The sequence below is a fragment of the Mustelus asterias genome, unplaced genomic scaffold (assembly GCF_964213995.1).
Source record: "Mustelus asterias unplaced genomic scaffold, sMusAst1.hap1.1 HAP1_SCAFFOLD_1856, whole genome shotgun sequence".
Lineage (NCBI taxonomy): Eukaryota > Metazoa > Chordata > Chondrichthyes > Carcharhiniformes > Triakidae > Mustelus > Mustelus asterias.
The window spans coordinates 20,001-34,562 of NW_027591801.1; the positions used below are offsets into that span (position 1 = coordinate 20,001).

General features: G+C 50.3%; 1 protein-coding gene across 1 annotated transcript in view; it reads right to left on the bottom strand.

Annotated features, from left to right (window-relative positions):
- The window catches only part of LOC144488780 (sorting nexin-32-like), a 56,128-nt gene that overhangs the window by 5,801 nt on the left and 35,765 nt on the right, over nt 1-14,562 (bottom strand). The window contains exon 11 of the mRNA XM_078206879.1: nt 3,015-3,174. Coding sequence (XP_078063005.1) covers nt 3,015-3,174 — 160 coding nt within the window. The remainder of the gene's footprint in view (nt 1-3,014; nt 3,175-14,562) is intronic.

A 14,562-nucleotide genomic window follows, 5' to 3' on the forward strand; every position in this document is an offset into this window, starting at 1 on the left:
GGCAGCACGGTGACACAGTGGGTTAGCACTGCTGCCTCACAGCGCCAGGGACCCGGGGCAGCACGGTGACACAGCGGGGTTAGCACTGCTGCCTCACAGCGCCAGGGACCCGGGGCAGCACGGTGACACAGTGGGTTAGCACTGCTGCCTCACAGTGCCAGGGACCCAGGGCAGCACGGTGACACAGTGGGTTAGCACTGCTGCCTCACAGCGCCAGGGACCCGGGGCAGCACGGTGACACAGTGGGTTAGTGCTGCTCCCTCACAGCGCCAGGGACCCGGGGCAGCACGGTGGCACAGTGGGTTAGCGCTGCTCCCTCACAGCGCCAGGGACCCGGGGCAGCACGGTGACACAGTGGGTTAGCGCTGCTCCCTCACAGCGCCAGGGACCCGGGGCAGCACGGTGGCACAGTGGGTTAGCACTGCTGCCTCACAGCGCCAGGGACCCGGGGCGGCACGGTGACACAGTGGGTTAGCACTGCTGCCTCACAGCGCCAGGGACCCGGGTTCGATTCCCGGCCTTGGGTCACCGTCGGTGCGGAGTCTGCACCTTCTCCCCGTGTCTGCGTGGGTTTCCTCCCACAGTCCGAAAGACGTGCGGGTTAGGATGGATTGGCCATTGCCCCTTAGTGTCAGGGGCAGTAGCTGGGGTAAATGCGTGGGGTTACGGGGATAGGGCCTGGGTGGGATTGTGGTCAGTGCAGGCTCGATGGGCCGAATGGATGCGGCTTCTCGTGTCTTGTGGTCACTCATCCTCGCTCGATGTGAAGCCAGGGCGGCTAGCGGGCAGCACAGACGGTGACTGTGGAGCGCGAGCGAGAGAAACACCCCTCAGGGCGTCCCAAAGTGAAACACAGACCCCCGCTCCCCATCTCTCCCACTCCTATCCCTCCCTCAGGACGTCCCAAAGTGAATCACAGACCCCGCTCCCCATCTCTCCCACTCCTATCCCTCCCTCAGGGCGTCCCAAAGTGAAACACAGACCCCCGCTCCCCATCTCTCCCACTCCTATCCCTCCCTCAGGACATCCCAAAGCGAAACACAGACCCCGCTCCCCATCTCTCCCACTCCTATCCCTCCCTCAGGGCGTCCCAAAGCGAAACACAGACCCCGCTCCCCATCTCTCCCACTCCTATCCCTCCCTCAGGACGTCCCAAAGTGAAACACAGACCCCGCTCCCCATCTCTCCCACTCCTATCCCTCCCTCAGGGCGTCCCAAAGTGAAACACAGACCCCGCTCCCCATCTCTCCCACTCCTATCCCTCCCTCAGGACGTCCCAAAGCGAAACACAGACCCCGCTCCCCATCTCTCCCACTCCTATCCCTCCCTCAGGGCGTCCCAAAGCGAAACACAGACCCCGCTCCCCATCTCTCCCACTCCTATCCCTCCCTCAGGGCGTCCCAAAGTGAAACACAGACCCCCGCTCCCCATCTCTCCCACTCCTATCCCTCCCTCAGGATGTGCTCACTGTTGTAATATCAGAAAGGCAGCAGCCAATTTACACACAGCAAGATCCCACACACAGCAACGTGATCACCACCCAGGGTCAGCTGTTTTTAGTGATGTTGGTTTGGAGGGAGAAATATTGGCCCCGGGACACGGGGGAGATTCCCCGCCCCACAACCCCCACCAAACCACCTCCCTCCCTCCCCTGCTGCCATCACCACATCTTCCAGCACCAGAGATCCACAATCCACTGTACAAGATAATGGAGAGCGATTGGACAGTAGACCCAGTGACATTCACATGGGGGGGGGGCAACTTCCCAGTCACCCAGAAACAATCACCTTTATATTAAGAAATGACGGACCCTCCCGCGCCACCTAATGGGGTTGGAAAGGGGAGAGGAGACAGCTCCATCATGGTGGCAGAACTCGACATCCAGAGAGCCGGGGTAATGCTTGGCAGGGGGGGGGGGGGGTTGTTGTGGGGTCCGGGTTCGATTCTCATCGAGGTAGATGGTGGACTCGAAAACGCAAGATGACAAAGCCTAAACGGTCACCGTGAACCCGCTTCGGATTCTTGCAAAAACCCAGGTGGGTTCACTGATAATACCCACTCCCCCTTTAGGGAAGGAAATCTGCTGTCCTTAACCAGTCTGCCTTACACGTGACTCCAGACCCCACCCCCAGCCACACACACAGCAAGGTGGCTGTGACTGTCTCACTCAGTTCCCTGCAGTGCAGAAAGGAGGCCATTCTGCCCGTCGAGCCTGCACCACCCAGGCCCTATCCCCATAGCCCCTCATACTTACCCTGCTAATCCCCCTGACACCAAGGGGCAATTTAGCATAGCCAATCCACCTAACCCGCACATCTTTGGACACTAAGGGGCAATTTAGCATGGCCAATCCACCTAACCCGCACATCTTTGGACACCAAGGGGCAATTTAGCATGGCCAATCCACCCAACCTGCACATCTTTGGACACTAAGGGGCAATTTGAATGGACCTACCTCGCATTAAGTTGATCTTTCTCTACACCCTAGCTATGACTGTTACACTACATTCTGCACCCTCTCCTTTCCTTCTCTATGAACGGTATGCTTTGTCTGTATAGCGCGCAAGAAACAATACTTTTCACTGTATATTAATACATGTGACAATAATAAATCAAATCAAATTTAGCATGGCCAATCCACCTAACCTGTACATCTTTGGACACTAAGGGACAATTTAGCATGGCCAATCCACCTAACCTGCACATCTTTGGACACTAAGGGGCAATTTAGCATGGCCAATCCACCTAACCTGCACATCTTTGGACACTAAGGGACAATTTAGCATGGCCAATCCACCTCACCCGCACATCTTTTGGACTGTGGGAGGAAACCCACGCAGACACAGGGAGAACGTGCAGACTCCGCACAGACAGTGACCTGAGGCCGGAATCGAACATGGGTCCCTGGCGCTGTGAGGCAGCAAAGTTGTATCAAAATCGCGACCGAATCTACAAAGAAGAGTATGAAAGTGGAGGAGCCCGCACGGGCGGGAAACGTGGGAGTCTCCAATCACCTTGTTTGGCAGATTCAGATAGCTTCTCGAATTTCTGACAGTACAGTAGCTGGTTGGCCTCTGCGTGCTTCACATCCTTGTTCTTCATGCGGGCTCGATCCAGTGCTTTGTTAGCATTTTCATAGTCAGATAGGGAGCGAGCTCTCCGATACAGGAGATCCTGGGCAAAAACACAAACAAATCAATTAATCACCCCCCCCCTCGAGTATCGCCTCCCGTAGCAGCAGTGTGCGCGCGTGCGCCGTCCTCCATTAACACAATGAGGCCCTCCAGGAGCAGGCCACCCGGCCCTGAAGAACATAAGATTATAGGAGCAGAATTAGGCCATTCGGCCCATCGAGTCTTCTCCGCCAGTCAACCACGGCGGATAAGCTTCTCAACCCCATTCTCCCACCTTTTCCCCATTCCCTGGACGGCACAGTGGGTTAGCACTGCTGCCTCACAGCGCCAGGTACCCGGGTTCGATTCCCGGCTTGGGTCACTGTCTGTGTGGAGTTTGCACATTTCCCGCCCGTGTCTGCGTGGGTTTCCTCCGGGTGCTCCGGTTTCCTCCCACAGTCTGAAAGATGTGCGGGTTAGGTGGATTGGCCATGCTAAATTGCCCCTGGTGTCCAAAGATGTGCAGGATAGGTGGATTGGCCATGCTAAATTGCCCCTTAGTGTCCAAAGATGTGCAGGTTAGGTGGATTGGCCATGCTAAATTGCCCCTGGTGTCCAAAGATGTGCAGGATAGGTGGATTGGCCATGCTAAATTGCCCCTTAGTGTCCAAAGATGTGCAGGTTAGGTGGATTGGCCATGCTAAATTGCCCCTGGTGTCCAAAGATGTGCAGGATAGGTGGATTGGCCATGCTAAATTGTCCCTTAGTGTCCAAAGATGTACGGGTTAGGTGGATTGGCCATGCTAAGTTGTCCCTTAGTGTCAGGGGGATTAGCAGGGCAAATGTGTGGGGTTACGGGAATAGGGCCTGGGTGGGATTGTGGTTGGTGCAGACTCGATGGGCCCAATGGCCTCCTTCCGCACTGCAGGGATTCCATGATGAACCTTTGATCCCCTTACCAAATCAAGAATCTATCTCTGACTTAAAGACACTCAATGACCCGGCTTCCACAGCCTTCTGCGGAAAAAGGAGTTCCACAGATTCACCACTCCCTGGCTGAAGAAATTTCTCCTCATCTCTGTTTTAAAGGATCGTCCCTTTACTCTGAGGTTGGCCCCTCGGATCCAAGTCTCTCTGACTAAAGGAAACATCTTCAAGCCTCCCCACCATACATGGCTGATCTAGACCGCTCTCAGCTCCTTTTCTTTGCCGTTTCCCCTCTATTCCTCCATCTACCAAATATTTATCCACCTCCACTTTCAATACTTGGAATGATCCGGCCTCCAGCACCCCTTTGGGACAGAGAATTCCAGAGATTCACCACCCTCTGCGAAAGGATATTTCTGCGCACCTCTGTTTGAAATGAGCGGCCCTTTGTCTTGTAGCGATGTCCCCTTGTTCGAGACTCTCCCCGTGAGTGAAAACCTCTCACCATCCACCCTGTCAAGCCCCCTCAGCATCGTATATGTTTGAATAAGGTCACCCCCCCCCTCACTCTTCTAAACTCCAAGGAATACAGAGCCAGACTATTCAGTCTCTCTTGATAGGACAACCCTCTCATCCCAGGAATTGGCCTGGTGAATCTGCTTTGGACTGAACAAAGAACAGTACAGCACAGGAAACAGGCCCTTCGGCCCTCCAAGCCTGTGCCGCTCCTTGGTCCAACTAGACCAATCGTTTGTATCCCTCCATTCCCAGGCTGCTCATGTGACTATCCGGGTAAGTCTTAAACAATGTCAGCGTGTCTGCCTCCACCACCCTACTTGGCAGCGCATTCCAGGCCCCCACCACCCTCTGTGTAAAAAACATCCCTCTAATATCGGAGTTATATTTCGCCCCTCTCACCTTGAGCCCGTGACCCCTCGTGAACGTCACTTCTGATCTGGGAAAAAGCTTCCCACCATTCACCCTATCTATCCCCTTCATAATCTTGTACACCTCTATTAGATCTCCCCTCATTCTCCGTCTTTCCAGGGAGAACAACCCCAGTTTACCCAATCTCTCCTCATAGCTAAGACCCTCCATACCAGGCAACATCCTGGTAAACCTTCTCTGCACTCTCTCTAACGCCTCCACGTCCTTCTGGTAGTGCGGCGACCAGAACTGGACGCAGTACTCCAAATGTGGCCTAACCAGCGTTCTATACAGCTGCATCATCAGACTCCAGCTTTTATACTCTATACCCCGTCCTATAAAGGCAAGCATACCATATGCCTTCTTCACCACCTTCTCCACCTGTGTTGCCACCTTCAAGGATTTGTGGACTTACACACCCAGGTCCCTCTGTGTTTCTATACTCCTGATGACTGCCTCCAATGTCCCAGGTGAGGCCTCGCCAACGCCCTGTACAATCGCAACAACGCCCCTATTTTTAAACTCCAACCCCTTTGAATAGAGTTGTCACATTGGAAGTTTTCCAATCCTCTGGTACTCCTCCAGAATCCAAGGAAATTTTGGACAATTACAACCTATGCATCCCTATATCTGCAGCTTCTTTTAGGATTCTGGGATGCAAGGCATCAGGGCCATTAACCCCATTAGTTTGTCTGACACTCTTTCTCCAGTGATGGTAGTTAATTCCTCCTCTGTATTCTTTAGTATCTTTAGTATTAATGTGATGTTCAAAGTATCTTCCACTGTAAAGACCAATGCAAAATATCTGGTTAATTCCTCTGCCATTTCCTTGTTCCCCACATAAAGGAGGACATGCCCCTGTCGACATCAACAGGGATGGAGTACAAAGGGTCGAGAGCTTCAAGTTTCTAGATGTCCAGATCACCAACAACCTGTCCTGGTCCCCCCCATGCTGACACTATAGTTCAGAAAGCCCCACCAACGCCTCTACTTTCTCAGAAGATGAAGGAAATTTTCTCTCCTTACAGATGCTGCCAGACCTGCTGAGATTTTCCAGCATTTTCTCTTTTGGTTTCAGGTTCCAGCATCTGCAGTAATTTGCTTTTATTAAGGAAATTCGGCCTGTCCGCTACGACTCTCACCAACTTTTACAGATGCACCATAGAAAGCATTCTTTCTGGATGTATCACAGCTCGGTCTGGGGCTCCTGCTCTGCCCAAGACCGCAAGGAACTACAAAAGGGTCGTGAATGTAGCCCAATCCATCACGCAAACCCAGCCTCCCATCCATTGACTCTGTCTACACTTCCCGCTGCCTCGGGGAAAAGCAGCCAGCATAATTAAGGACCACCACGCACCCCGGACATTCTCTCTTCCACCTTCTTCAGTCAGGAAAAAAGATACAAAAAAGTCTGAGGTCGCGTCCCGACCGACTCAAGAACAGCTTCTTCCCTGCTGCCGTCAGACTTTTGAATGGACCTACCTTGCATTAAGTTGATCTTTCTCTACACCCTAGCTATGACTGTAACACTACATCCTGCACTCTCTCCTTTCCTTCTCTATGAACGGTATGCTTTGTCTGTATAGCGCGCAAGAAACAATACTTTTCACTGTATGTTAATACATGTGATAATAATAAATCAAATCAATGGAAAGTGAGTGGATATAAATGTTACGGATTCACGGCTCATTCTGTCTGCAGAGAGTAGGACCACAATCCCTGCCATAGTCCCATCCAACCTCTCTCTCTCCCGCCCTCCCCAAACCCATCTTGCTCCCCACTTTCTTGCCTTCCTCCCCCACCCCCCCCCCAATTCCTCTCCTCCCCCTCTCATCCCACAGCTCCCCATTCTCTCCCCCCTTAGAACTTAGAACAGTACAGCACAGGAGCAGGCCATTTGGCCTTTTCACTGTATCCCAATACATGTGACAATAATAAATCAAATAACCATCTCCCAGATTCATTTTGACCTCTCTCTTCCCTTTTTGTATCTTTTTCCGGTTCCTCACCTAGGCTGGGCAGGGAAAGACCCTTAGAGCCAGTGGCCAAACGGCCAAAGATGGCGATTGCAAAGCATGATGGGGTAGGATGGCCAAGTGTGTGTGTGTAAGGGCCAAGACAGGTGGGCCGCTACCTTAGACATCGGAAATTGGCCACCTTGAAGACAATGGACTCTCTGGTCAAACATACTTGTTTACCAGACACAGGGCCACCTTGACCCCTTATTGGGGGAGGGAGGCAAGTGGCCCTCTGTGCCTCCAGCACCTGCAGGCATGGCCGTTGGGTACACACCCAGCGATCGGTGTGGCAGCACCTGACTGGACTCCATCGATCAGGGTGATCAAGCCCTGATCGATTGATTGGTAGTGAGTGATCGAGGGTGCGCCCCAAGGGACAGGGAATAATCCCAGGATAAAAAGGTGCGACGCAACACACTACTAGCAATGGCCAACCACCGCGAAGGACGACCCACGGGAGAAGGAAGAACGAACAGAGCAGACCCAGAAGAGGAGGATCAGACCAGACCAAAGAGACTGACACATGGGATACAGGCCAATATCCGCTTGGGTACTTGTCAGTCACTCAACGTTCAGTCAAAGTCCAGCGTTAGGTTTGAAACTTCTGATTGTTTTGTACAAGTATCTACCGTAACTGATATTAATTGTGTGAATGGATAAGTGTAATTGTATTAATAAGAATCCGACTCGTAGTTCTTTGTCCACCGTATCAGGGTTAAAATACACTGTGTGGCACAATAGGCCACTTAAGCATCTTAATTGGGATATGGGTGGACCTCCCATCCAAGGCTGCGTGCGCCTACAATTGGGAGGGGCGAGTGGGATCCCGCTACCTGATTCAGTGCCACAGTGTGGGTGGCACAGTGGGTTAGCACTGCTGCCTCACAGTGTCAGGGACCCGGGTTCGATTCCCGGCTCGGGTCGTTGTCTGTGCAGAGTCTGCACGTTCTCCCAGTGTCTGCGTGGGTTTCCTCCCACAGTCTGAAAGACGTGCTGGTTACATGCGTTGGCCGTGCTAAATTCTCCCTCAGTGTAACCCGAACATGTGGCGACTAGGGGATTTTCACAGTAACTTCATTGCAGTGGTAGGTTGTTGTACAAGGTTAAATCTCACAGGATCCAGGGCGAGGTATCTAAATGGATACGAAACTGGCTTCTTGACAGAATAAGGAGTCTAACAACACCAGGTTAAAGTCCAACAGGTTTATTTGGTAGCAAACGCCACTGCCGTTTGCTACCAAATAAACCGGTTGGACTTTAACCTGGTGTTGTTAGACTCCTTACTGTGTTTACCCCAGTCCAACGCCGGCATCTCCACTTCTTGACAGAACACAGAGGTTGATTGTAGAGGATTGTTTTTCAAACTGGAGGCCTGTGACCAGCGGTGTGCCTCAGGGATCAGTGCTGGGTCCACTGTTATTTGTCATTTATATTAATGATTTGGATGAGAATATAGGGGGCATGGTTAGTCGGTTTGCAGATGACACCAAGATTGGTGGCATAGTGGACAATCCAAGGTTATCTCGGATTGCAACGGGATCTTGATCAATTGGGCCAATGTGCTGACGAATGGCAGATGGAGTTTAATTTAGACAAATGCGAGGTGATGCATTTTGATAGATTGAACCAGGGCAGGACTTACTCAGTTCATGGTAGGGCATTGGGGAGAGTTACAGAACAAAGAGATCTCGGGGTACGTGTTCATAGCTCCTTGAAAGTGGAGTCACAGGTGGACAGAGTGGTGAAGAAGGCATTCGGCATGCTTGGTTTCATCAGAAGATTGAATACGGGAGTTGGGACGTCTTGTTGAAGTTGTACAAGACATTGGTAAGGCCACACTTGGAATACTGTGTACAGTTCTGGTCACCCTATTATAGAAAGGATATTATTAAACTAGAAAGAGTGCAGAAAAGATTTACTAAGATGCTACCGTGACTTGATGGTTTGAATTATGAGGAGAGGCTGGATAGACTGGGACTTTTTTCTCTGGAGCGTAGGAGGGGTGAACTTAGAGGTCTATAAAATAATGAGGGGCACAGATCAGCTAGATAGTCAATATCTTTTCCCAAAGGTCGGGGAGTCTAAAACTAGAGGGCATAGGTTTAAGGTGAGAGGGGGGAGATACAAAAGGGTCCAGAGGGGCAGTTTTTTCACACAGAGGGTGGTGAGTGTCTGGAACGAGCTGCCAGAGGTAGTAGTAGAGGCGGGTACAATTTTGTCTTTTAAAAAGCATTTAGACAGTTACATGGGCACGATGGGTATAGAGGGATATGGGTCAAATGCAGGCAATTGGGATTAGCTTAGGGGTTTTTTAAAAAAAAGGGCGGCATGGACAAGTTGGGCCGAAGGGCCTGTTTCCATGCTGTAAACATCTATGACTCAGTGTTAATGCAAGCCTTACTTTTGACTCATAAATAAACTTTACAGTTTCAAAATAAATGGCCTCTCCTTTAACCTGGAACCGAGGAGGAACTACTTCTCTTAGAAAGTTAACCTTTGGAATTTACTTTAGACGCATCTCTTTAACCAGTGGTTAACCCTCTCTCCACTCGCACTGTCTGTACCTGTAACGACTTACATACCAACCATTATCTTGCAATTGTGTCTCTGTCTGTATATGCCATGTTTGTGGAACCCAACTCTCCACTCACCTGATGAGGGAGCAGCGCTCCGAAAGCTCGTGATTCCAAATAAACCTGTTGGACTTTAACCTGGTGTTGTGAGGCTTCTTACTGTGACCCACCCCAGTCCAACATTCGTATCCCCACACAATGGGGCAGCAACCTTTTGAATACACTCCAAGCCGACTCTTAGGCAGGTTTTTTGTCCACAGGCAGTTATGGAGGCTGGGCGTGGAGAGGGGTGGTTTCAGGCAGGGAAGTAGAGTTACGGTTACGATCAGATCAGCCATGATCTCATTGAGTGGAGAGCAGATTGGGGGGACAAATTGCCAACTCCTAATTCTATTTTGTTTATTCTTATGTTAAAAGGTTGGAGAATTAGATTAAATGTTAGAGCACTGGAGGACATGCCCCTGTCTACATCAACGGGAACAAAGTAGAAAGGGTCGAGAGCTTCAAGCTTTTAGGTGTCCAGATCACCAACAACCTGTCCTGGTCCCCCCCACACCGACACTATAGTTAAGAAAGCCCCACCAACACCTCTACTTTCTCAGAAGACTAAGGAAATTTGGCATGTCAGCCAACTTTTACAGAGAAGAACATAAGAACTAGGAGCAGGAGTAGGCCATTTGGCCCCTCGAGCCTGCTCCGCCATTCAATAAGATCATGGCTGATCTTTTTGTGGACTCAGCTCCACTTACCCGCCCGCTCACCATAACCCTTAATTCCTTCACTGTTCAAAAATCTATCTATCCTTGCCTTAAAAACATTCAATGAGGTAGCCTCAACTGCTTCACTGGGCAGGGAATTCCACACATTCACAACCCTTTGTGTGAAGAAGTTCCTCCTCAACTCAGTCCTAAATCTGCTCCCCCTTATTTTGAGGTTGTGCCCCCGAGTTCTAGCTTCACCCGCCAGTGGAAACAACTTCCCTGCTTCTATCTTATCTATTCCCTTCATAATCTGTTATGTTTCTGTAAGATCTCCCCTCATTCTTCTGAATTCCAATGAGTATAGCCCCAGTCTACTCAGTCTCTCCTCATAAGCCAACCCTCTCAATTCCGGAATCAACCTAGTGAATCTCCTCTGCACCATAGAAAGCATTATTTCTGTTTGTATCACAGCTTGGTATGGGTTCCTGCTCTGCCCAAGACTGCAAGGAACTGCAAAAGGGACGTGAATGTAGCCCAATCCATCACGCAAACCAGCCTACCATCCATTGACTCTGTCTACACTTCCCGCTGCCTCGGGGAAAAGCAGCCAGCATAATCAAGGACCCCACGCACCCCAGACATTCTCTCTTCCACCTTCTTCCGTCGGGAAAAGATACAAAAGTCTGAGGTCACGTACCAACCGACTCAAGAACAGCTTCTTCCCTGCTGCTGTCAGACTTTTGAATGGACCTACTTTGCATTAAGTTGATCTTTCTCTACACCCTAGCTATGACTGTAACACTACATTCTGCACCCTCTCCTTTCCTTCTCTATGAACTGTATGCTTTGTCTGTATAGCGCGCAAGAAACAATACTTTTTACTGGGTGTTGATGCATGTGACAATAATAAATCAAATCAAAATCACTTCCTTAAGCATGTACAAGGTAATAGAACATAGAACAGTACAGGACAGAACAGGCCCTTCGGCCCACGATGTTGTGCCGAGCTTTATCTGAAACCAAGATCAAGCTATCCCACTCCCTATCATCCTGGTGTGCTCCATGTGCCTATACAATAACCGCTTCAATGTTCCTAAAGTGTCTGACTCCACTATCACTGCAGGCAGTCCATTCCACACCCCAACCACTCTCTGCGTAAAGAACCTACCTCTGATATCCTTCCTGTATCTCCCACCACGAACCCTATACTTATGCCCCCTTGTAATAGCTCCATCCACCCGAGGAAATAGTCTTTGAACGTTCACTCTATCTATCCCCTTCATCATTTTATAAACCTCTATTAAGTCTCCCCTCAGCCTCCTCCGCTCCAGAGAGAACAGCCCTAGCTCCCTCAACCTTTCCTCATAAGACCTACCCTCCAAACCAGGCAGCATCCTGGTAAATCTCCTCTGCACTCTTTCCAGCGCTTCCACATCCTTCTTATAGTGAGGTGACCAGAACTGCACACAACATTCCAAATGTGGTCTCACCAAGGTCCTGTACAGTTGCAGCATAACCCCACGGCTCTTAAACTCCAACCCCCTGTTAATAAAAGCTAACACACTATAGGCCTTCTTCACAGCTCTATCCACTTGAGTGGCAACCTTTAGAGATCTGTGGATATGAACCCCAAGATCTCCCTGTTCCTCCACAGTCTTCAGAACCCTACCTTTGACCCTGTCATCCACATTTAAATTAGTCCTACCAAAATGAATCACCTCACATTTATCAGGGTTAAACTCCATTTGCCATTTTTCAGCCCAGCTTTGCATCCTATCTATGTCTCTTTGCAGCCTACAACAGCCCTCCACCTCATCCACTACTCCACCAATCTTGGTGTCATCAGCAATTTTACTGATCCACCCTTCAGCCCCCTCCTCTAAGTCATTAATAAAAATCACAAAGAGCAGAGGACCAAGCACTGATCCCTGCGGCACTCCGCTAGCAACCTGCCTCCAGTCCGAAAATTTTCCATCCACCACCACCCTCTGTCTTCGATCAGACAGCCAGTTACCTATCCAATCGGCCAACTTTCCCTCTATCCCACACCTCCTCACTTTCATCGTAAGCCGACCATGGGGGACCTTATCAAACGCCTTACTAAAATCCATGTATATGACATCAACTGCCCTACCTTCATCAACACACTTAGTTACCTCCTCAAAAAATTCTATCAAATTTGTGAGGCACGACTTGCCCTTCACGAATCCGTGCTGACTATCCCGGATTAATCCGCATCTTTCTAAATGGTCGTAAATCCCATCCCCAAGGACCTTTTCCATCAATTTACCAACCACCGAAGTAAGACTAACCGGTCTATAATTACCAGGGTCATTTCTATTCCCTTTCTTAAACAGAGGAACAACATTCGCCATTCTCCAGTCCTCTGGCACCATCCCCGTGGACAGCGAGGACCCAAAGATCAAAGCCAAAGGCTCTGCAATCTCATCCCTTGCCTCCCAAAGAATCCTAGGATACATTTCATCAGGCCCAGGGGACTTATCGACCTTCAGTTTATTCAAAACTGCCAGGACATCCTCCCTCCGAACATCTATTTCCTCCAGCCTATTAGCCTGTAACACCTTCTCTTCCTCAAAAACATGGCCCCTCTCCTTGGTGAACACTGAAGAAAAGTATTCATTCATCACCTCGCCTATCTCTACTGACTCCATACACAAGTTCCCACTACTGTCCTTGACCGGCCCTAACCTCACCCTGGTCATTCTTTTATTCCTCACATAAGAGTAAAAAGCCTTGGGGTTTTCCTTGATCCGACCCACCAAGGACTTCTCATGTCCCCTCCTAGCTCTCCTAAGCCCCTTTTTCAGCTCATTCCTTGCTCACTTGTAACCCTCAAATCGAGCCATCTGAACCTTGTTTCCTCATCCCGACATAAGCTTCCCTCTTCCTTTTCACAAGACATTCCACCTCTTTCGTGAACCATGGTTCCCTCACTCGGCCATTTCCCCCCTGCCTGACAGGGACATACCTATCAAGGACACCCAGTATTTGTTCCTTGAAAAAGTTCCACTTTTCATTAGTGCCTTTCCCTGACAGTTTCGGTTCCCAACTTATGCCCCCTAATTCTTGCCTAATCGCATCATAATTACCTCTCCCCCAATTGTAAACCTTGCCCTGCCGTACGGCCCTATCCCTCTCCATTGCAATAACAAAAGACACCGAATTGTGGTAATGAAAGGTAATGAGGTCGATGTCCACATTCTCCACTTACCTGCCAACATTTAAGAAGCATTTAGATGAGCAGTTAAAAAGCCCACAGCATACATGGCTCTGGACCAAGTGCTGGGAAATAATTAGAATATATAGGTCCCTGCTGGCTGGTGCAGACACGGTTGGCCAAAGAACAATACAGCACAGGAACAGGCCCTTCGGCCCTCCAAGCCTGTGCTGATCATGATGCCCTAACTAAACTAAAAATAAACTTTCTGCCCTTACTCGGTCCGTATCCCTCTATTCCCTCCCTATCCATGGACCCATCCAGATGCCCCTTAAATGTTGCCAATGTGCCTGCTTCCACCACCTCCATTGGCAGCGCGTTCCAGACACCCACCACTCTCTGCGTGAGAAAATTCCCCCCGCACACCTCCCTTAAACTCCCCCCCCCCCGCCCCGTGTAGAATCATAGAATCCCTACAGTGCAGGAGGCGGCCATTCTGCCCATCGAGTACATGCTTAAGGAAGTGATTTTGATTTGATTTATTATTGTCACATGTATTAACATGCAGTGAAAAGTATTGTTTCTTGCGGGCTGTACAAAGCAGACCGCTCATAGAGAAGGAAAGGAGAGGGCGCAGAATGTAGTGTTTTAGCTAGGGTGTAGAGAATGATCAACTTAATGCGAGGTAGGTCCATTCACAATCCTATCCCCTTCACCCCATATATTTACTCGACTAGTACCCCCAACAATAAAGGGGCAATTTAGCACGGCCAATCCACCCTAACCCGCACATCTTTCAGACTGTGGGAGGAAACTGGAGCACCCGGAGGAAACCCACGCAGACACGGGGGAGAAGGTGCAGACTCCGCACAGACAGTGACCCAAGCCGGGAATCGAACCCGGGTCCCTGGTGCTGTGAGGCGGCAGTGCTAACCCACTGTGTCACCGTGCTGCCCCGGGTCCCTGGCGCTGTGAGGCGGCAGTGCTAACCACTGTGTCACCGTGCTGCCCCGGGTCCCTGGCGCTGTGAGACAGCAGTGCTAACCCACTGTGCCACCGCACGGGTGTCAAGCATAATTGACCATTCCACCTTGGGGGAAAAAGCCTCTGACTCTCCACCCTGTC